The sequence below is a fragment of the Vulpes lagopus genome, chromosome 8, assembly GCF_018345385.1.
Source record: "Vulpes lagopus strain Blue_001 chromosome 8, ASM1834538v1, whole genome shotgun sequence".
NCBI lineage: Eukaryota > Metazoa > Chordata > Mammalia > Carnivora > Canidae > Vulpes > Vulpes lagopus.
The window spans coordinates 84,299,712-84,321,916 of NC_054831.1; the positions used below are offsets into that span (position 1 = coordinate 84,299,712).

Below are 22,205 nucleotides of genomic sequence, written 5' to 3' on the forward strand. Positions count from 1 at the left end.
TCCCTGGCAGTCCCCCTTAACCGCAGCCTGGTCCCGAGGCCCGGTCTGGGTGTGGGAGCTGGCGTGGGGGCAGCAGGCGCAGTTCCCACGGCTGCCACGGCCCCTCTCCCAGCCCTACCACCAGCTTCAGCTCCACAAAATATCCTGGCAACCCCAGCCTCTTTGTTCTCTGTGGCCGCCAAAGGCCTCTCCCCACCCCAGCCTGCCCAGCGCCTGCCAGGCGCCCCCTCCCCTCCAGAGCAGCAGGGCTCAGCCTGACCTGGTCCCTTAGTGCCTGGACACCCCCACCCGCCCCGGGGCCCCTGTCTCCTGCCCTGAGCCTGACTCAGCGCTCCAGATGGGCCTTTGACCCTCTGCTCTGAGCTTGCTGTGGTCTTGTGGTATCAGAAGGAGGAAGCAGCACAGCTCTTGGAGTGTACCAGGTGTTTGTGGGCCAGGAGCAAGACTCTATGCATGGATACTTGCCTTTAGTCCAAGGCTAGCTGGAGGTTGCCTTCACCCTGGAGTGACTTCAGGTTGTTGCGGAAGTTCGCTTCTTTGATTTCAGAAAATCATCAGGATCGGAATTATTACTATTTTACAGATGTAGAACTGAAGCCCAGAGGGAGTATGTGACATGCCCAAGTCACAGAGCAAGATGGTAGCAAGGGTCTGATTAGAAGCTCGGGCTTCTGGCCTCCACCCCTGGCACCAGGCTGCTTTGGGAAGACTGTCTGCTTCCATGAAAAGGAAAGGGGACCTGGGAGTCTGAACACATGGGTCCTCTTCACTTCTCGGTCACCGTGTGTGTGTGTGTGTGTGTGTGTGTGTGTGAGAGAGAGAGAGAGAGAGAGAGAGAGAGAGAGAGAGAGATTGAGAGAGCGAGAGAGATGGATGACCTTGGCCAACCACCCTTGCCTCTCAGTTTCCAGGAAAGAAGGCCAACATGACCAGGGATGCCGAGGTGGAGTGGGGCACCTGGCAGGGTGCTTTGCAGAGCAACAAGTTCCCCTCCCAGTGCCAAGACACACACCATCTCCAACAGAGACCCAGGGCTGTTGGCCAGGGGCCAGGTTCTGACTTGGGGCCTTAACTTCCATTCCCAGGCTTGACTCAGCCCTGTACAGTCACAAGGGAGGTGGTGATGACCACTTGGCCTGGCTGGAGTCAAGGGTGCCTAGGCCTGTCCTGATTGCAGCTGCAGCTCCCACTCCCTCCTAGATGCCAGAGATGTATGGATGGAGGTCATTGTGCAGCCCAGCCTGGCCCCCTACAGCCCATCCATGGCCCCATGCTGGCAGGCCATGCTGACAACAGCCAAGGTGGGGGAGGGACAGGCAGCCACCAGCACGTTAATAATATAGACCTTGGCCCCGGCACCCTGCAGGCAGGTAATGGGCACAGAGAGGCCCAGCTGCTCCCAAGGTCACACAGCCCTGCAGGGACTCCCATTCCCAGAGGTCTACCTCTTCCCTGAGGGCCCCTTAAGGGCTCTTCCTGCCACACAGCTTGGAGAATGGCTGGGGATGAAGGGGGGGGGGCTTCAGGATTGTCCCCTCGGGGCCCTGACCCAGCTGCCAGAGCGGACACTTTCATCTCTCTTCCCCTATCGACCTGCCATCCCTCAGAGGCATTAAATTCCCCTCCTGCCAGAGAACAAGGCCTGCCTCAGATTCCAGGCAGCAGGGCGTGAAAATGGGGCGGGCCCAGGACAGGAGAGTGCAGGTCCTCCAGGGCTCCAGGTCTGGGTGCAAAGTGCCTGGGCTGCGGTGGAGATTGGGGGGGCTCTGGTGGCCAGCTACCGGAGTCCTGATGTTCGATTGTTCGGATGCACATCTGTTTCCTGTTGCCTTCTCCCTTCTGACTCCTCTTCAGGTACTACGTCCATGGCCTCTCCCACCCCAGCAGGCCAAGCTTCATGTCCCTGAGCCACCCCCATCACTGCATCGATGGCTCTGGGTAGCTTCGCCTGGCTTCAGGGCTGTGGCCAGCTGTTCAGCAGGGCTGGCATCAGCACCAGAAAAACCTCCTGTGGGTTGCATAAACACATTATCTCCTTTTTCTGGGCATTTTTTCCCCCTCTCGTGCATTTTCAACCCTAATGGAGTGCTGTTCACGGGTGGGGGAGACTTACTAGAAAGAGTCCCCTGGAGCCTTCATACTCTTTATCTCTACCCTTGGTTAGAGGTGCTAATGACAACTCTAGCCTCTCAAGGCATAGAGCTTGTGGCCCATGTGCCAGGCCTTGAGCAAGTCTGTTGAGTTTAGCAGCTCACTTAACCCTCCTGATCATCCGTGAGGAGGGCACTGATTAGTTACCCCATTTTGCAAATGAGAAAGTTGAGGTTCAGAGAGGCAGAAGGGGAGAGACAATGTCACACAGCTGGGTTCCTCCAGTTCCAGACACTGGCCCTTAAACACCTGGTTACACTTCAGGCCTTGGCTGGAAGGAGCCACCCACCCCCACCCCACATGCTCCTGTGATCATGCCCAGATGTGGGATTAGGGTCAAGCATTGCTTCCTTAAACTTTTCTGCACTTTATGACTCTTTGCTTTTTCACTCTTTTGTTGCAATAAATACATGTTGCTTTTCAAATCAGAAAACCCAATCAAGTTCTTTAACCAAATGTTCTTAAGCCCAGAAATATTTGGAAACAGCCCTATGCCGAATGAGTGTGGGGGATGAGAGAGTAGCCCAGGATCACTGCCCCCTCCCCCAGAATGACAGGATTTGGGTATTGGGGGGCCTCTGCCTCCGTGGCGACTTCCCACCCGCCGCGCTCCCAGCTCCTCACCCAGCTCCGAGGCCTGCCCAGGGCACCGGCCGTGCCTAAATTGTGGCTCTGCTGCGGATGATCCACAGGCAGCCCGGGGCGAGTGACTGCGGGGTGAGGGCCAGGGCAGTGCCCGCCGCCGTTGATAAGGCGACAGAGCCCTCGGGAGCCAGGACGCAGTGAAGCCATGGAAACGTGGCTGAGGTGTGAGGCTGGCTCAGCGCTTCCCTCGGGTGGCCGCCTCCTGGGCCTGGCAGAGGCCCAGCAAAACGGGCCCATCCACTCCTTGACGCCCCAAGGACCAGGCTGGGGCAGGAGGCTGGGCAAGCTTGATGTCGCCCCTGCCGTTCTCTCTGAGGCCCGGCTGGGATCAAGCCTCATGTCTGAGTAGGGAGGGCTGAGGACAGGCAGCGGTGCTCTGAGTCGTCTTCCCTGAAGTCCCCTGACCCCGTTCAAATCCCTCCCACCTTCTGCTGCCTGCTTCCTTTCCTATAAATATGTGTGCATTATTTACCTTAAGCATTTTGATAAATCATAATAGCAGAGACATCTGCTGTCAAAACTGTAAACTGCATTTGGGGCTCAGCTGGTGGCCGAGGGCTAGGGGCTGGGGGTTCAGGAGTTCTGATGGTCTGACAGGGATGACATGGATGTCCCCCACTCCTCACCCAGGGCAGGACCTTGGAGGGGCCTGAGGCCCCATCTTTTGGGACCCCTCCTCACCAGCTGCTGACCATGAAACCTTCCCAAGGAGGCTATCCACCCCCCATCTGTTTTCCCTCTTTCCTGCCTCCCTCTGCCTCAGAATTAATGCAGCCGTGATAGCAGCTGAGAAGTCCCCGGAGCTGAGATTAACTCCCGGGGCAGCACAGGCGGGGTTGACCATGGGAGGCTATGGAGTGAGGGGCTGATGTACAGTCCTCATGAGATTAATCGCCCTGCAGCCAGCTTCATCACGAGGGTGCCCATGCCCCTGACGCCGCCCCCATCCCTGGCAAGGGCACTGGGCTCTGGGTCAGGAGCCTGCCCTGCCTCCTGCACCCCTTCACCCCCCACCCCGCTCCGAGCCCCCAGTCTAACTGGTGGGAGGATTCTGGTTGCTGATACTGAGACCCTCATTTTCTCCTACCTTCCTGGTGGCCATTGGGAACCCCGAGGACTAAGCAACAGTCCTATGGCCTCTTTCCAGTTAGGCCCAGCGGCCTGGGAAGGGGGAGCCTTTGACCCTTGCCTCCCTCCTGCTCTCCTGCTGGTTCCACCTGGAGGGGGGCGGATTGGGCTCAAAGAGGAGTGCCAGGGACCTGCCAGCTCTAGCCCAGCTCTAGCCTAATGGGCCTGCTGTCTGGCCTACCCCTTTATCCATACCAGGGGTCTGTGGAGATGGTGGAGACAGTGGATTGATTGGTCTTGGGCAGATACGGAGTAAGCCTGCTGGTTGATACAACACTGGGGTCAGGGACCTGGGCATTAGCCTTTCTCAGCCAGTCACCCACTTAAACATATTGGGGCCGCAGCTAGGTGGGACTGAGAGGTTAGGCCTGGGAGGAAGTTCCCAGGGCAGGCAGGACCCAAGGGAGGCAGAGCTGTGGGTGAAGTCTGCCTGGACTCTGCAGGTCTGGCTGGAGGATCCTCCTCTGTGCACCCATGGCCCCAGGTGACCCCGTCACAGCCCTGCTGGGACCACGCTGGGTGAACACCCTTGTTTGCTTGTTGGTCTTCCCAGCTAGAAGGTAAGCTCCAGTGGGGAAGAGCTTGTCCTGTTGGCACCTGCTAGGTGCTCAGAAATGCTGAATAACTGGATGGGTTGGGGGACAAGAGTTGGCTCAGTGTTAAAGGAGCTGGAAGAAGAAGCTGGTGATGGCTCTAAGCCTAAGGATCCCAACTGTGGTGCCAAAAGGTGGGGGACGTCCAAGAGGGGACCCCAAGAGAAAAAAGGGCCTCCGGCCAGGGCTTTGTGACCTTCCCTAAGACGTTTCTTCTCCAGGTGTCAGTTTACTCATCAGCAAGTAACATCCCTTCCTAAAGATGCTGGAGGGTGGAATGAGAAATCCTGCATGCACCGGCCTTGTGAACTCTCCAGCCTTTTTTGTACCCTTTGGTGAGCAAGAGATCTGCGTGGACAGGAGGCATCAAGAAGGCTTCTTGGAGGAGTGTAAGTAAAACCTCGCCTGCAGGAGGCCCTACAGGAGGCAGCCCCAGGGACTGCAGAGTCAACCCCAAGCTCAGGATGAGATTATGTGTTTTGTCCAGGAGACAGTGGAAGCCAGTGATAGTTCTGGAATCTGGGCAGCCTTTGAAGGGTCTGGAGTGAAATCTTCAGCCAACCTGGGTATGTGAGGCCAATAAATGTCTGACCATCCCCTGCCCCTGCACCTGGGGTGGTGGGTCAGCAGGAGGCTGGGATCCCTGTCAGAGGTCTCATCCAAGGAAACTAAAACACACCCGTGCTAGAAAATTGGGGAGGGGGGCTAGGCTTGACAAGAAGTGATCTGTCAGTATTGGGGCCCTGACCACTCATTAGAGGATGAGGAATCCAAGTCAGGCTGGTTGGAAGGCTATAGAACCCTCTTACTTCCTGGAGATGGGGATAGGGGGACATCCGGACCCCACCTCTTATGCCCCAAACCTTGAGACAGCAGAGTGCTAGGCTAGGAGACAAGGGGCTAGGATTTCCATCCAAATCATACCCCTTAGCTGGCTTCATGATCACATGACCAAATGCTTAGCCAACCCTTTCTTTGCCTGGCTTCCCCGTCAGGGCAATGGAGTCCCTTCCCCCATCAATCAAAGTTCTAGGCCTTTCCTGGGGTGTTAGGCCTCAGGAGGGAGCTGTAATTTCAGGGTCCTTCACTCCAGCCCCCTCCCCCATCGTTGTGCTAGGCCCCCTCCCTTCCTCTGCTCTGCCATCCACACCCCCCTCACCCCTGACCCTGTGGCCAGCAGCCTCTGCTGCTGTCATCCGTTGTCATGGGAACCTCGCAGCTCTGACCTGGCAGCGCAAGAGAAAGCTGGCCCGGAGCTCCTAGCAGGGGAAGCCAAGGGTAGCAGGGGGTGAGAGGGGGGTGCCTATCCTTGTCAGGTTGGCTGGGTTCTGATGCACCCCCACGGCAAGGCAGCATTGGAAAGATGACCTGGATCAGGGGGTGCAGGGTCCCAGGGCCTGACTGCTCCCACTCCCTGGGGTCTCTGCCCCTTTCGAGGCTACCCCCACTCCCCACCCCTACCCAAACCTGGCTCCAGGCTGGCGGTGGTAGGGAGGGGTGGCGGGGACCTTCCCATTTCCCTCACTGCTGATGGTTGTTCAGAGCCCTGAGCTCAGCTCATTCTTGAGGCTAAAAATACCAGGGAGGCGTCAGCAGCAGCTCCCCTGACACCCTGTCCGCTGCACCCCCACCCCACCCCCAGCAAAACACACACACACTCACACAAAGCCTGGTCCAGGTGCCAAGGTGCAGCTTAACTCACACAGCACAATGGTCCATGGAGTTAACTGAAGTCCTGCTCCTGTGTGAGACCCAGAACTGGGTTCCACTTCCACCTTTGACCTCAAGTTGCTGTGTGATCTTGGGGTAGTCTTTTGGCCTCTCCAGGTCTCGGTTTCCTTTTCTGTGTAATGAAGGGGCTACCAGGAAAAGAGGAGATGCTCAGGAATGGAGGAGAGTCTGCCCCCATCTCATTTAATAGTCCTGGCAGTTCCTGGAAGTATGCAGTGGGTTATAATCTCTTTTCTAGACAAGTATACAGAGGCTGGAGAAATAGGGTTGATCCAAGGGGTGCTAACTGGCCCTTTCTGTTCCAGGGGGTCCCTCTCTTGTCCTGCAGTGGCAAGCAGAGCTCTTGGGGTCCACAGGAATTTGGTGAAAAATACGTCTATGTCCCCACAGTAGGATTGGGGTTGGCTCTGTCAAATCTCACAAGAGTTCCCCCTTCTGTGAGCATGATCTGGACCAAGGAGGAGTTCACACTGCCCTCCACCCAGGCTCTGGGTGAGGCTTGAGTTGAGGATCTGCACTGCCCACCCAGGGTGTGCTCAAAGTTCAGGTGAATGTCTACATTGTCCATTTGCTCAGGGCCTGGCTAAGGCATGGAGGCACCATCCACTGCACCCCCATTTGAGTTCGACCAAGGCTGGGAGGAGGGTCCATGCCACCTCTCAGCCAGGGCTTGGCTGAGGCTAAGCTGAGGATCCCCAGTACCCACAAGGAGCTGGGTTCAAGATGAGTATCCACACCGCCCATTTTCCCTGGGCCTATGTCTTCTTCCATCAGCCTTGGGCTCAGACTCCATTTGGGATTTCAGCCTCTCTCTTCCCTCCTGGAAACCAGAGTTTTTTCTCATCTCCTCTGCTTTATTTCTTTTTAAAAATTTTAAAAAGATTTTATTTATTTATTCATGAGAGATACAGAGAGAGAGGGAGAGAGGCAGAGACACAGGCAGAGGGAGAAGCAGGTTCCATGCAGGGAGCCCATGCGGTACTCGATCCCAGGTCTCCAGGATCACGCCCTGGGCTGAAGGCAGGCTCAACTGCTGAGCCACCCAGGTGTCCCATCTCCTCTGCTTTAAAGGAAGCCCAATGTCATCTGTGGACCTATGGGGGAAAGAAACATGGGTGCCCCTGCTATTTTCAGGATCTTCCTGGAACCCATGGGATCCACCATGGAAGTCATAGCCACTGAGCACTGAGAAACCTGGGGAACCAAACTCAGCTCTCAGGGAACCATAGGGGTCCACTGTTATGAAACCTGAGTCACTGAATCCTGCTCCTTCCCTCTCACCCTGTCACCCAACTCTACTGACATCCTGAGAATCATAGGGCACACTTCCCCATAGACCCAAGGTCTCAAAGTTTGGGGCTGGTGTCTGCAGGACCAGGGCATGGACTTTCAGAAGGGCCACTCAATCCCACAGTGCAGAGTAGGCTTTGAGTCATTCAGTCTAAGTTGGCAATGCCAGCTCTCTCCTTCAATGACTGTGTAACCTTTGGGCAGGACACTTCATCTTTCTGGGTCTCTTTGTCCATCTGCAGGACAGGCGTTTTTATTTCCTTTTTTATCCCCCCTAAGAAAAAGAGTGAGAAGGGCACCTGGGTGGCTCAGTTGGTTAAGCGTCCTTCTCTTGATTTTGGCTCAGGTCATGATATCAGCAGCATGAGATTGAGCTTTACTTTGGGCTCCAGGCTCAGTGTAGGGCTTGGGATTATCTATTTCTCTCTCCCTCTGCCCTTCCCCTACTCCCTCTCTCTATTTTTATTTTATTTAAGATTTTATTTATTTATTCATGAGAGACACACAGAGAGGGGCAGAGACACAGGCAGAGGGAGAAGCAGGCTCCATGCAGGGAGCCCGCCCGATGTGGGACTCAATCCTGGGACCCCAGGATCACGCCCTGGGCCAAAGGCAGAGGCTCAACTGCTGAGCCACCCAGGTGTCCCTCTCTCTCTCTCTCTTTTTTTTTTTTTAAATGTATTTATTTCAGAGAAAGAGAGGCAGCATGAATGAGGGGAGGGGCGGAGGGAAAGGGAGAGGGAGAGAAACAATCCCAAGCAGGCTCCACACCCATTGCCCACCCTGATGCAAGGTTCGATATCAGGACTCTGAGATTATGACCTGAACCAAAATTAAGAGTCAGACGCTAAACAGACTGAGCCATGGAATGCCTGGGTGGCTCAGCGGATTGGGACGCCTGGGTGACTCAGCGGATTAGCGCCACCTTCAGCCCAGGGTGTGATCCTGGAGACCCGGGATCAAGTCCCACATCAGGCTCCCTGCATGGAGCCTGCTTCTCCCTCTGCGTATGTCTCTGACTCTCTCTCTGTGTCTCATGAATAAATGAATAAAAAAATCTAAAAAAAAAAAAAAAGACTGAGCCACCCAGGTGCCCCGAATAGCTATCTATAGTACCTATTCATAAGGTTTGCTGCAAGGATTAAATGAGATATTTCTGTAACCTGTCCAGCAGAGTAGAGCACTAAATAATCATTCTTTCTGGGGGCTAGAAGGGGAAATGCACACTCCGAAAAGTTTCCGGGACATTTGCTTATTAATTATTCCAGTGTCAAGAACTATGTTGGTTGCTAAGTTTCAGAGCTTAAGGCCCCAGCTAGGGTTCCCCACTCTGAACTAGGGGCCTCCAAAAGAGAAGCATTATCCACTAGTTTTGTGAATATATTCTCAGCCCATAAATGGATGCTTCTAAGTAAAACATCCATAAACTGCATCACATTGTTGGGGAAAATTAAATGTAAATTAGATAATTAAAAATGAAGCTGATGCCCGCTGCTTGACACTATTACCTCTTATTAAAAGTTATGAGAGATGGACTGGGAGAAGTGGGAGGTTGCTGGGAGGCATCTGATAGGGATGGGGCTGCAAGGGATTGCCTAACGGAGCCCTCTGGTCTTTGGCAGAGTCAGACCTAGGGGATGGTCCTGCATGGGCTCTGGAGAGCCCTGGGGGTGCTGGGACCAGAACCCGGGTGTGGGCGTACATTCTACAGATTGTGGGTATCTGGGTCCATGCTTTCCCCTCGACAAGCCTCAATGTTTCCTCATCTGTGAAAGAAGGCTAACAGAGCCTACCTTCCATGGCTGAAGCAGGGGTGCTGTGAGGTAATATCTAGAGAGTACCTAGCCTGGAGCCTGGCACGTAGTAGATGTTCACTTAACAGTTGTGATTATGAGAATACCATCACTACCAGCACTGTGAGTGAGTCCCTCCCAGCAGCAGGCCCTGAGCTGAGGACTTTACAGGCAAAAGCTTCTACACAGGCCGCCCCTGTTAGCACATGGCTGGGAGGTACCAATATCCCTATTGTATTGGTTGAGGAAAGCAAGGCTTGGTCAGGGGAATAAGGGGTCACACATCCTAGGAAGCAAATGGCATTGCTTATTACTTAAAGGTCACAGAGGAATCTGAGGAACAGTGCTCTGCATACAGTGCTCTGCTTCCCAAACTTAACAGGTTACATCGACTCCTTTTTTGGGTGTCCACCTGCCCTGTACTCCTGGCCCTTTGCTGGGTGTGCGGCCAGAGGGGAGTCACTCTGGAGTAAGGAAGAGAGCCAGAGAGGCCACATCCCAAAGGAGTATCCTAACCAGAGCATGAGTCCAGAGAACACACAGGCCTGGGAAGGGGGTCTGAGGACTCCCCCATAGGTGCAATCTGGTTCAGGATTCAAGAGGCTGGGAGAGACGGGAGGATGGGCAAAGCAGGTAACAGGACCAGCCCCAAGCCAAGGCTGGGAGGTGGAGAGGTGGCTGCCAGGCCTGTGGTGGGCTGTGGAGGGTGCACGACGAGGGGGTGGGAACACGGAGCGGGTGAGTCACCGCTTCTGAGCCAGGCAGGCGGCTGCCGCGGAGCGGGGGGCGCATTCCTGGCTGGCAGGGCGGCCGGCACTAATGTCTTTCCCACATGGCCCCGAATTCCCGGCTCTCGGCACGATCACACGGGCGGGACGCTCCCGCGGCCACCCCCGCCCCAGCTGCCTCCTTCCCACAGAGAGGGGAAGGGGGAGGGAGTGCGGCGACGGCTGGCGGAACCGGCCTCTCCCCAGGGGGCTGGGGCGGGGCCGGGCTGGCCTCCCGGGGCGGGGGGGGGGCTGCGCCCACCGCGCACCCTGCACGCCTCGTGCCACGAATGGGGCGCTTTTGATCAAATAAGAGCAGGGCTGGGCCTGTGAAGCTGGGGAAGGAAGGAGGCGCGGGCCGACGGGCCGTGGCCCCCGCCCCCGCCACATCCCTGCTTCTCTGGCCCCCGCCCCGCGCAGGGCCCTCCGCGGAGAAAGAGCGTCGCTGCAGGGCGCCCGGGCCGCTGGGCGGCGGGACCGTCCCCAAGTCCGGCAGCCTCCACTTGGACGCCTTCTGCATCCTCCCCTCCTTCCTGAGCCTCTGGGCCCCGGCTGGGGTGGGGTACTATCTGAGGCTGCGGTGCATCCGGCGGGGACCGGAGCTGGGGTTCCTGAAACAGGCCACACCCAGGCCCTCATTCCGTGGGGGGGTGGGGGGGGACAGCCCTAGCTCAGACGGAGGGGACTGTGAGCCACTGCTCTCCCACGCAGTCCCTGTCGCTGGGCCAGGCCCCTGGGGGAAACTGAGTCTGCGAGGGTGGAGAGGCCCACCCAGAGCTCCCTGTCTGCTGGGGAAAGTTGGCGGTTGTCCCTCCCAGCTGGGCTCAGAGGCGCTAATGAGAGTTAAATGTGGGGTGTGAGTCACCTCTGGGTGGGGGTGGGGGGCTGGAACCACCCCCAGATGTGGATCCGGGGTGGAATGGAGGTTTGTCCAGACCATTCAGCCTCACTTCCCTGTGTTTTACCCCTCTACTCCTTGGCAGATGGGACATGGATTTCTGACCCAGTGCATCAGGACCTGTCACCTGGGCCAATCTCTCCCAGACCTTCGCTCACCTTAAGGAGTAGGATGGGGGCGGGGGTCAGGGACTACGGAACCACAAGGGAATTCCAAATCCCAGGATGGGGTCCAGAACCCCAGGACTTGGGGGTTAGACCAACACCCGGGATTATCTAGTGGCTGTGAGCCCTGGGGTATGGTGATGTACCTTGGGATGGGGTGGGCAAAGGGCCCAGGCCACCCGGAAGGATCCCTTCAACCCTCTACAGCCCATCTGGCCTCACTCAGACCACCAGGCTCTGACCACACAGGGTGCCTGTCCCCCCACCCACCAGCCCTGACCTCAGGCCAGCACAGGGACTACAGTCTGTAGTCCTCATGGCAGGGCAGACTGTGTGTGTATGTTGTGTGTGTATGTGTGTACATGCGTGTACCCCTGTGACTGGGTCTATTTGTGCCATTGTGTGTATTTGTGACAATGTGCAGTTGTGTATATTTATGTGAGACTGTCTGTGTGGATCTCAGTGTTGCAGGTGGCTTGAGGGGAAATGTGGGTTTCTGCATGTCTATATCTGTGTGTCTCCTCTATGTCTCTGTGTGGGTCTTTCCATGTGACTGAGTCTGTGTCAGCCTAGCCCCATCCACAGGCTCCCTGGCTCTTCCTTGAGCACCCTGTCACCACTGCCACTGCTGCCACCACCACCAGGAGCCACAGGGTTAGGGAAGTGGATCTGGAAGGGGGCTCTGGGGAGATGCAGTACCTGCTGTTCCCAGAATGTAATGGCCTGGCTGGGTGGGCAGCACCAGGGGGTGGGCATAGGCGTGGGCAGCCAAGGGAGAGAGAGAAATGTGGACAGGGGAGGACCCCAGCTCAGCAGTCCCCTCCCAGCTCCCTCTGCTCCCAACCCAGCGCCTCCTGGCAAGAGCTTATTTGCATGGTATTTACATTTCATTTGCATCGCGTTCAATTAAAAACCTGACCAGCTCCCGCCTGCCTGGCGCTGCCTGCCCAGCCTGGTGAAAATGCTGGTTGGGCATTGGCCTGCCGTCTTCCTACCCTCCCCACCCCACCCCACCTCTCCACCCCCATGGGTTGACTGATGCGGGAGGGGTCTTCCCATAAGTGAGATCCTCCGAGTCACCCATCCTAGGACTGAGATGACTGGAAGTACAAATGGAGAAATTGAGATCCAGAAAGACTGCTGGGAGCTCCAGGCTGAGGACCAGTCTTAGACAGAGCTAGAAGAATATTAGTAGTAACAGCTGCCCTTTATGGAAGGGTTGCTGGGCCAGGAGTGGTGCCAACACCTGGACACAGTATCTCATCTGAACTTTGCTACTTGTTGAGGTTGGCCTTGCCTTAATTCCATTTTATAGATGAAAAGACTAAGGCTGGAGAGGGCAAGCCCAAGGTCACTCAGCTGACCCAGAATTGAAATCTCTGTCAGTATGACTTCCAAGTCCATGCTCCAGATCCTGAGCACAACTGCCAAAAGTACAGCATGCTCCTCCTGGTGAGGCAAGCTCATTATCTCCAGAGTCCATAGTTCTAGGACAAGCTAAAACAGCCTTTACCCTCACCTGGGGCCTAGCCCCACTGTTTCTCATTCTTCTGCTTCCTCACACTGACAGCCATGCCCATCCGTGGCTACAGGGTGCAACGCTCTCCCTGTAGACGTCGTTCCTGGCACTAGACCATAGTCTTGACTATTGCAAAACTGCCCTTTTTGGCAGTTAGAGCTGGTGACTTTGTAAAAGACAATTGAAAACCCTGATCATGAAATCAACTTTGGGGAAAATTCACAGCCAGGCCAAGGGGAAGGATGAGTGGAGAGATCAGGCTGGCCCCTGGAAACATCAAAGGCACCAGATCAAGCTTGGACACTAGAAATCCTCAAGGCCTCTCCTGTCCAGGAGCAGGAGCCTTCTTGGAACTCCTCTCACCTGGCCACAGCTCAGCCGGTAGATGGCATCTACACTGGTAGGAACTCCTGGAATTGGGGAGAGTAGAGTTTCTCGGGCTGTCCATGGAGGAGTCATCTAAGGCCCAGAATCCAGCCCCGGAATCAGGGAGCCCTGGTGTTGACAGGCCCCCAGCAAGAACCATCTTTCCCCTTCTCCACCACCCTTAGGGCTCTAGAGGGATTCCACCTGGTACTGCGGGAATCTGGCCAATCAGCAGACAAGTCCCTGTCCCTAGCACCCAGTGGTCAGTTCAGGGATGGACACATGACCTGGGCCTGGCCAATTAGGTTGAATCCCAGGGTTTTGGCTGGACTTATTTCGCAGGGCAAGGGGGTCTGATCTGGTAGTGTGAGAATTTGAGGCCACCACCACTTGGAGCTATCCATGAATGAATCCAGCAGAGGGAAACTGATCCTCAGATTTGAAGCCAAACGCTTCTACTTGACCCTCAGAATGAATTAATAGGTTCTAATTTTGCTTCAGCAAGTGTATGTTGGGTTTCTGGCACTTGTGACCTGAAGTCCTTACTTTAGCACATGCCCTGCCCATTTCTGCATTGATGTCTTTGCCTGTGCATTTCTTTGCCTGGAATGCCTTCCTCTTGCCCTCTCCCAACTAGTCATGCCGGTGTGTCAAAGTCCAGATCACCTCTTTTTCTCTGGACAACTCGTGTCCACTCTGTACCCATCTTTCCTGGTCCTGCCCCCTTGGGAGTGTTACCTGCAACTGACCCCTAGCCCTGTGCTGCGGCTCCACTCTGGCATTCCACTTCGGTATAGTGTACTTGTCTCTGCTGCTGCTTCTTATTCATAGTGATTGCTTTGCTAATTCCCTTTTCCAGGGCTTCTGTGTCATTGCCCCAGAATGGACTGTAAATTCCTAAATGGCATTCCTAGGGAGAGGAGTGATGTAGAGTGCAGTGATTAGACCCTTGGCTTTGGAATCAGACGGCCTCAGTTCAAGTTCTAGCCCATCTGTGCGATCTTTGAACCAGTCCCTCCACCACTGTGCCTTACTTTCCTGTTCTATAAAATGGGGGTGTTGTGAGGATTGAATGAGTCTGTATGAAAAAATATTACTTAGCATAGTCAGTTCAGAAATGTCTACTGCACACCCACTGTGTCCAGAACTGAGGGTTCGATGTGCAACACCCACAGCTACAGTGTGCTCCCTTGCACTCAGAGCCCCTGAGGACAGAGGCTGTGCCAGTCAAGAGAGTGGAGGCCACGCTCTGCGGCCGGCTGGCACTTCTTTCTGTGCACAGCACTCCTCTCACTCCAGTCCGTCTTCCTTCCAGGGCACTGGAGATCCTGGGCAGGGGGAGGCCTGGTCATCCTCTCCCCCTTCATCTCCCCTCCCTGTTGTCCCTTGGAGCCAGTGTCGCTCAGAGTTAATCTCCTTGCTTGTCAGGGGGTGACAGGAGGTGTCTGTCATTTGGAGCCGTGGCCGTCAGCCTTGCTGGCTAATTGGGGCGCAGGCGCTGGGAGCACGGGAAATGGCCGGAGGGAAAGAGTAGGAATGAGGAAAGGGAGGCTGCCCTCTCCTCCTTCCCGCCAGGCTTGGGGCTGATACACAGGGCTCTTTAGGGGAGGGGAAGGCCAATCAAAGGAGGAAGGGGCTGTGGGACAGGGACTCTGTGACCTTGGGCATATTACTATTCCTCTCTGGGCTTCCTCTTATTATTATTCATAATGACAATAGCTAGCCTTTATTGAGCAATTACTGTGTAAATCACTTCCCAGCATGCCTGCCAAAAACCTCCAATGGTTTTCTATGGCCCTTGGAATTAAAGCCAGACTCCTTCCAAGGTCCTCGAGGACCTCAAAACCCAAGCCTCTGTCCTCCCTGCTGCCTCTCTAGCCACAACAGCCTCCCTATAGGGCAAGTGCTTCCTGCCTCAGGGCCTTTGCACTTGCTGTTTGTGCTCCTTCCTCTGCCTCTTAGCATGACTGATTCCTCCTCATTATTTAGGCCTTGGTTCAAATGACACCTCAGAGACAAGGTTCCTGAGCTCCTTATCTAAAACCCACCCTCCCCTATCTTCTTTTACACTGTCATCCTATTTACATTATCCTACTTAGACTTTCACAGTATTTGTCATGATGTGAAATTTTTTCATTTACGTATTTGTGGTTTATATTCATTCTCCCTCTCTAAAATGGAAACCTCTGAGCACAGGGATCTCGTCTCTGCAATTTACTGCTGAACCCCCAGTGCCTAAAAACAATGCCTGGCACTCAATAGATAGTAAGTAAGTGACATTCAGGCATTTTATCAAGGACTTCATTCAACTTACTTCTCACAAGAATTTTAGAGAAAGTATTATTTCCATCTGAGGTGAGGAAACTGAGGCTCAAAGAGACTCCGTGGCTGTAAGTTCTGATAACGGGGGTTGCCCCAGGACCCTAGAGGTGTAAGGGCTGTGGGGAAGATGTGGAGGGGCTCTGCCAGCTGGGCCCCTCAGCTGAACAGAGGCCAGTGATGGGCACAAGGAGAAGCCTCCAGGGGTCAGGAGACCACACCAGCGTGGAAAGTTCTGCTGGGGGCTCTGCTGAGGGGAGCCTTGGGCACCTCTCCAGGCATGAGGGCTTAGTCCATTCAGGTTGCCACAAAAAAAATACTACAGACCAGGTGGCTGAGACAACATTTTTATTCCTCACAGTTATGGGGGACCAGGAAGTCTGAGAGATCAAGATGGTGGCAGGCTCAGTGCCCCATGAAGACCACTTCTCAGTTCACAGCTGGCTGTCTTCTCATGTCCTCCCATGCCGAAGGGGACTAGGGTCTGCTGAGGTCTCTTTTATTTTATAAGAGCACAAATCCCAGTCATAAGGGCTCATGACCTCATGACCTAAACACCTCCCAAAGCCCCTGCTCCCTGATAGCATCACACTGAGGGCTAGGATTTCAACATACACATTTTGGGGGGACATACACATTCAATCTATTACAGAAGTAGAGCCCAATATGCTGTGCAATGAGGTGGGTACAAGGAGTTGGTGGTGCATGGGGGACCTTGTCAAGGTACTACCACTTCCCTGCCCCAGGGCGCAAGCGAGGTGTAAGCCACGAGGTAGGCTGGCAGCCCAGGCTTCTCTTTTTTTTTTTAATTTTTTTTTTTATTTATTATTTATTTTAGTCACAGAGAGAGAGAGAGAGAGGCAGAGACACAGGCAGAGGGAGAAGCAGGCTCCATGCACCGGGAGCCCGACGTGGGATTCGATCCGGGGTCTCCGGGATCGCGCCCTGGGCCAAAGGCAGGCGCCAAACCGCTGCGCCACCCAGGGATCCCCCAGGCTTCTCAAAGTCTCTTCTCCCATCCTCCCTGTTATGCCCCTTCCTGCCTGGCAGAGGGCTGGCTCCTGGGTCTGGCACTCAAGGCCTAGCACCATCTGGCTCTTGCCTACCTTTCCCTTCTTTTCCCCTGCTGTCCCTGACGCCTTGTAGCAGTCCCTGCCCACCTGCCTTTAGTCACATATCTCGTCACTTTCCCCACTGATCTTTCAAAGCCCAGCCCCTGTGCTACCTTCTCCAGGAGGGGCTCCCCGGGGGAGCGTTTGTGCAGTGGTGACTGTCAGGCTGATGTCCACCAGGCTCTCAGCACCCATCACATGGCTGGCACAGGGTCACTCAGTAAGTATCCTGCTGCCTCCTTGCCATCCGTGGACCCCAGGTGGGCCCACCATTCTAAGATCTCCAGTCTCTGGTTCCTATTCAGCTTCTAGGTGACACCAAGCCTGAAATCTCAACCTGGAGTGGGGGAAGGGACACACGTGGACCGCAAGATGTCTCTGCAGATCAGTCCTCAACTGCTGACACTGCACAGCCAATCAGACCCCAAGACACTCATTACAATCATGTCTGGGTCCAATGAGGACAGGCCATTGGCCTCTATTGACTCACGTGCCTACTGCCTCAGGAGCCAACCACAGCAGCTCCCTCCTCCTCATTTCCATGTCAAGACCTCAGGAGGTCCTGCCCTGGCTAAAGGTCCAGGCTGAGGTCAGGCTGCGCATACTCTCCCCTTCTCCCCCATGATCAGAGCCACCATTTTCTTCTGTCCAGCCCTTGCAACTGTCCCATTCCTGGCATCTGTTTCTTCTTGTCCCTGGCATCTGCTGTCTCCAGCCCACGTAGTCGTGTCAAGAAAGTATATAGGTGTGAGGTGAGCTGGCAGGGAGGCAGGCTGGCCCCCTGTGAGGGGAGGCTGGGTGTGAGGATCCCACTGGGGGGCAGCGACAACAGCACTGCAGCGATGCCTCCTCCTTTCCCTTCTTTTCCACCTCTGTCACCACGTGGCAGGCACCCAGACCCCAGATGTTTCCTGCTGCATGGCTCTCTGTATGTGTGCCTGCACTCGTGCATGCACACTGGTGTCCCCTACCCTGCAATATTACCCTCCCCAGGAAGGGATGGAGGGGAGGTGGGATGAGGGCAGGCAGGATCTTCCCATCTCTGTTCCCACAGCATTGGAAAGAGACAAGCTTAGGTGGACCTTAAATGGGAACCCTCAAACCCCCACCCCCTATTCTGGATCAGTGAGTATGTGTGTGCGGGGGGGTGGAGGGTGGAGGGGTGGAGGTAGGGGGTGGGGGATGCCCAGAGGGTACCAGGGCCTGGCCTCTGTGCCTTTTAATGTAATGTGAACAGCATGCAAAGCAGATGCAAATATTATGCAAACTAGAACTTTTCTTTTTCTAGTCAACAGCTCTGACAGGCTCTGAAATGGGCTACAGGGGGCCCAGAACCCAAGGGGAGGTGTGGAAGTGAGGGCAGCCGTCATCACTGCTTTGTCAAGAGCATGCTATGTTCAAGCAGTACCCGAGCACCTACTGTACACCGGGCACCAGGGCATATCGTATACTGGGCTCCTGAGGATTCAGATGAAGACTAAGGCATGCAGGGAAGTTTAGGGAAGTGAGAACAAAATCCAGCTCCATAGGACCTTGATTGACAGCCTTTCAGACATGCTAGCATTTATTTATAATTCTTTAGAGGAGGGAGGGGCAGAGGGAGAGAGATACTTAAGCAGGCTGCACACCCAACATGGAGCTCAACACGGGGCTCAATCTCACAACCCTGAGATCACGACCTGAGCCAAAACCACAAGTCAGACACTCAACTGACCCACCCCGGTGCCCCAAGACATCCCTAGCATTTAATAGCATGTGACACCAGATAGCAGACTGATTAAAGTCTCCTGTTCTGGCCTCAGCTAGACCTGTGTTTGATTCCCTCAGCTCCACCACTTAATTTCTCTGTGATCTTAGGCAAGGTGCTTTACCTCTGTAAGTTTCTGTTTATTTGCTCAGAAATTGAGAACGGTAATAGTACAGACTTCATTGAGGGGTCCTAAGGACTCAGTGACATGTATGGACACGTAGGGCAAGGTGCCCGGCCATGTTACCCCGTGAAGTCTCCATGAAGGGGAGTTGTGATCATAGGACTGCTTCCCCCAAGGGAGCCTCTGAGCCCTTCATCCTCTCCTGCCTTGCTGAGCTCCTACCACACAAAATGCCATAACCAAGCATCTATCTGGGGGCAGGCCCTGGGTTTTGCTTTTCTCTATCCACAGCCAGACGTTGCCTGGAGGGTCACTCAACTGATTGGATGAATGATAATCGAATGGTCTCAACTCCTCTGGCAGGCCGGGTGGGCAGACCAGGATTGAGACCATGGAGGGGTCCAGAGGGTCATCCCAGGGCAGTGGTTTGGGGTCCTGGGATGAAATGGGATCCCAGCAGTCACAGTAGTTTCTTTCTAATGATCCCCACCCCCTCAACTTCTCTCCCTACAAAGGTGTTGGGGGGCAGGGGTGGATGGGAGGAGGAGGAGTTTCTGCTCTCAGCAAATGAAAACAAGGTCAGAGGTTGGGTGGAAGGCCAGGGGGATGGTTCTGGTACAAAGAGGTAGATGTATGTGTGTGTTGCAGGGTGGGGGGGGTGTTCAGGGTAGTGGTGTAGTAGTGACAACACCCCTAGTTGGAGCATAAGAGCCACAGTTTTTGAGCACCTAACATTTTACCAGGCTCCAGGGTACTGTTTATGTTGTATCATAGTCAGAATCTCATGATAGCAATCTCCATTACCATCCCCTTTTTCAATTCTTGGAGGAAATTGATAGAGATGCTTGCCCCAGGTCACTCAGTTGGTGAGTATGAGTTCCAGGATTTGAACCCTGGCATTCTCTAATGGCATCTCTCCTTCATGCTCCTAAAGGCTGACCTGGGCTCAAATCCTCTTTCCCTCACACTTCTCTCAACAGAGCTTCTGTTGCTCTACTCATCCCCACATATCACTAATCCAATAACCCGCCCTCCACCCCTTTTCTCATCTCCAGCCCTATCCTCTTTTCTTCCTCCCTGGTCTACTTTTGCCTTCCTCTGATCTATACAGTAGCCAGAGGGATCTTTTTTTTTTTTTTTTTTAATTTATTTATGCATGAGAGGCATAAGCAGAGGGAGAAGCAGGCTCCCTATGGGGAGCCCAACATGTGACTCGATCTCGGGACTCCAGGATCATACCCTGAGCTGAAGGCAGATGCTCAACCACTGAGCCACCCAGATGTCCCCAGAGGTATCTTTTATTTATTTATTTTTAAAATTCTTACCCTCTATTTTTTTTTTAAAGATTTTATTTATTTATTCATGAGAGACACACAGAGAGAGAGAGGCAGAGACACAGGCAAGGGTGAAGCAGGCTCCGTGCAGGGAGCCCGACGTGGGACTCGATCCCGGGTCTCCAGGATCAGGCCAAAGGCAGGAGCTAAACCACCGAGCCACCCGGGCTGCCCCAGAGGGATCTTTTAAAAATTTAAGTCAGGGGATCCCTGGGTGGCTCGTCGGTTTGGCTCCTGCCTTTGGCCCAGTGCACGATCCTGGAGTCCGGGGATCGAGTCCCACGTGGGGCTCCCGGCATGGAGCCTGCTTCTCCCTCCTCCTGTGTCTCTGCCTCTCTCTTTATGTCTATCATAAATAAATGAATCTTTTAAAAAATTTAAAATAAAAATAAAAATTTAAGTCAGGCCAGGTCACTCCCAGTTTAGAACCCACCAAAGGCACCCACCATACTTTGCATAAACCCTGACCTCTCACCTGGTCTGCTCAATCCTGCTCCATTTGGTTCCCCTTTGGGCCTAAGGTCATGCCCAGGGGGACATATGTTCCACACCCTCTCCTTTGCCTAGCTGGTTCCTCCCCATCATTTGTGCCTCAGTTCAGATGTCACCCCCTCAGAGAGGTCCTTTTGACTCCGGTAGCTAATATGGTCCCCTCCCTGAACTCAGGTTTACATGACCTATTTTAATATCTTCATGGCTCTTCGGACTCTTTGAAATGATCTTCAACTATTTGTTTACTGATTATGGTCTGTCTCCTTGAATTAGAATGTAAGTTCTGTGAGTCTGGGGATGAGAGTATTTGTCTTCTGGTGTCTCCCTAGTCTAAACACTTCCAGGGGGCAGCCCGGGTGGCTCAGCAGTTTAGCGCCGCCTTCAGCCCAGGGCCCTGATCCTGGAGACTTAGGATGGAGTCCCACGTCGGGCTCCCTGCTTGGAGCCTCTTCTCCCTCTGCCTGTCTCTCTCTCTCTCATGAATAAATAAATAAAATCTTTAAAATAAACAAATAAACAAACACTTCCAGGCACTTAGTAGGCACTCAAAAAAAAAAAAAAAAACCATCTGAAAGGATGTGTGGTCCCGCTCAAGAGGTTCCGGCCCCTCTCTACCTCAGTTTCCTTTTTCTGTTGCGTTCTGCCACCTTGGCTCAGCCTCCCCAGGAGTGCTGCAGATGAGATCAGAGATGGCAAAAGGCTCCCTCCCGGGGAGGGAGGGCACGATGCCCGCCTAGGGATGAGGTCAGCGCGGCGGGCACTTCCCCGCTGTGCAGGAGGCCAGCAGAGCCGTAAAGATCCTCTTGGCTAGACCCCCTGCCCCGGCCCGGGATCCTAGGCCGGCAGGGAGGGCGCACAACCCCTTCCTCGGTGGGCAGCTCCTCCCGGCGGGGCCTCCTCTTTCCCCCCTCCCCGGGGAGGCAGGTGGAGCTGCGTCTTCATCTTTGTTCCCATCTGGAGCGCGTTTGGCGCGGCGTGGCGGGGGCGGGGCTGCGCCCCCGCGGTGCCCGGAGAGACGGGCCCGCCCGCTTATCTGATCTGCGGCTAATTGAAACTCCCTGCTCGCGAAGGTCAGCTCGGTCCCCTGACAGCTGCCGAGCCGAGCCGGGCCGGATGGAAAACCCGGGCTGTGCAGGGCCCGGCGGGGCGCGGTGGGGAGGGGTTACGGGGGGCTGCTTCTGCGGCAAAGTAGACAAAGGCGGCCCCTCCCTCCTCGTGCGCGCTGCTGGGGGTCCCAGAGGTAGCGGCCTTCGCCCTCACCCAGCAGGGCGCTCGGGCCGGGTCACACGGCCTAAGGCCACAGTGGAAGGGGGCGCCCTTTAATCCCTGCGCGCCCGCCCACTCCGCTCCCACGCCGGGGCCCCGTCTGGGGTCTCTGGGAGAGTCACCCCCAACTTCCTGCCCCTACCCCGCCTCCACGCCCCGGCTCTGAGACTTCCTGCCTCCCCGGCTCCGGGCAGCTCAGGCTGTGGGAAGCCGGCGGGGCGGGGGCGGCCCGGTCCCCTCCCCCAGCGCGCTCGACTAGGCGCTGGGGGTCCGGGAGGAAGTGTGCGCGGTGGGAGGGCATGACCTGGCCCCGGGGAGGCCATCCGGTGGGGCAGGTGCGGCCTTAGCCCTGGGAGGGAGGGCAGGCAGGCAGGCAGGCTTGTTGCTAATGGTGCTGCTACGGGGGAGGCACCGCGGGGAGCCCCGTTTCCAGGGTTCCGGGTGCGGATGAGGCCAGCTTAGGAGACTCCAACCCCGCCCGCCGCGCCCTAGGCGGGCCCAGGCCCTGCGCAGCCTGCACGCGTCCCCTCACCTCCCACCTTCTGGGTCTAGGCTGAGGGGCTGCGAGCTCCAAGGGACAACTGCCGGCCTCCAGGCAGACCGCGCCCTTGAGCAAAGCCTCTTGGGCCTCGGCTTTCAGAGCTTGAAAAAAACAAACAAAAAAACCCCCCAAAAAACCAACCATAGCTACCATTTTTCGGAACCTCTTGCCAAACACAGTGTTCAGCGTTTAACGTACTTCGTCTCAAGGCTCCCAGTTCCATTT

At 55.2% G+C, this 22,205-nt stretch overlaps 1 protein-coding gene across 3 annotated transcripts in view; it reads left to right on the plus strand.

Moving 5' to 3' along the window:
• PSD2 (pleckstrin and Sec7 domain containing 2) overlaps positions 1-22,205 on the plus strand; it is a 141,924-nt gene that overhangs the window by 2,881 nt on the left and 116,838 nt on the right. For 2 of the 3 annotated variants that reach the window (XM_041765389.1, XM_041765391.1), the window contains exon 2: positions 4,739-4,906. In XM_041765389.1, coding sequence (XP_041621323.1) covers positions 4,780-4,906 — 127 coding nt within the window. In that variant the 5' untranslated portion in view covers positions 4,739-4,779. Of the gene's footprint in view, positions 1-4,367; positions 4,485-4,738; positions 4,907-22,205 lie in introns of all 3 variants that reach the window. The other variant, XM_041765390.1, reaches the window with a different exon arrangement.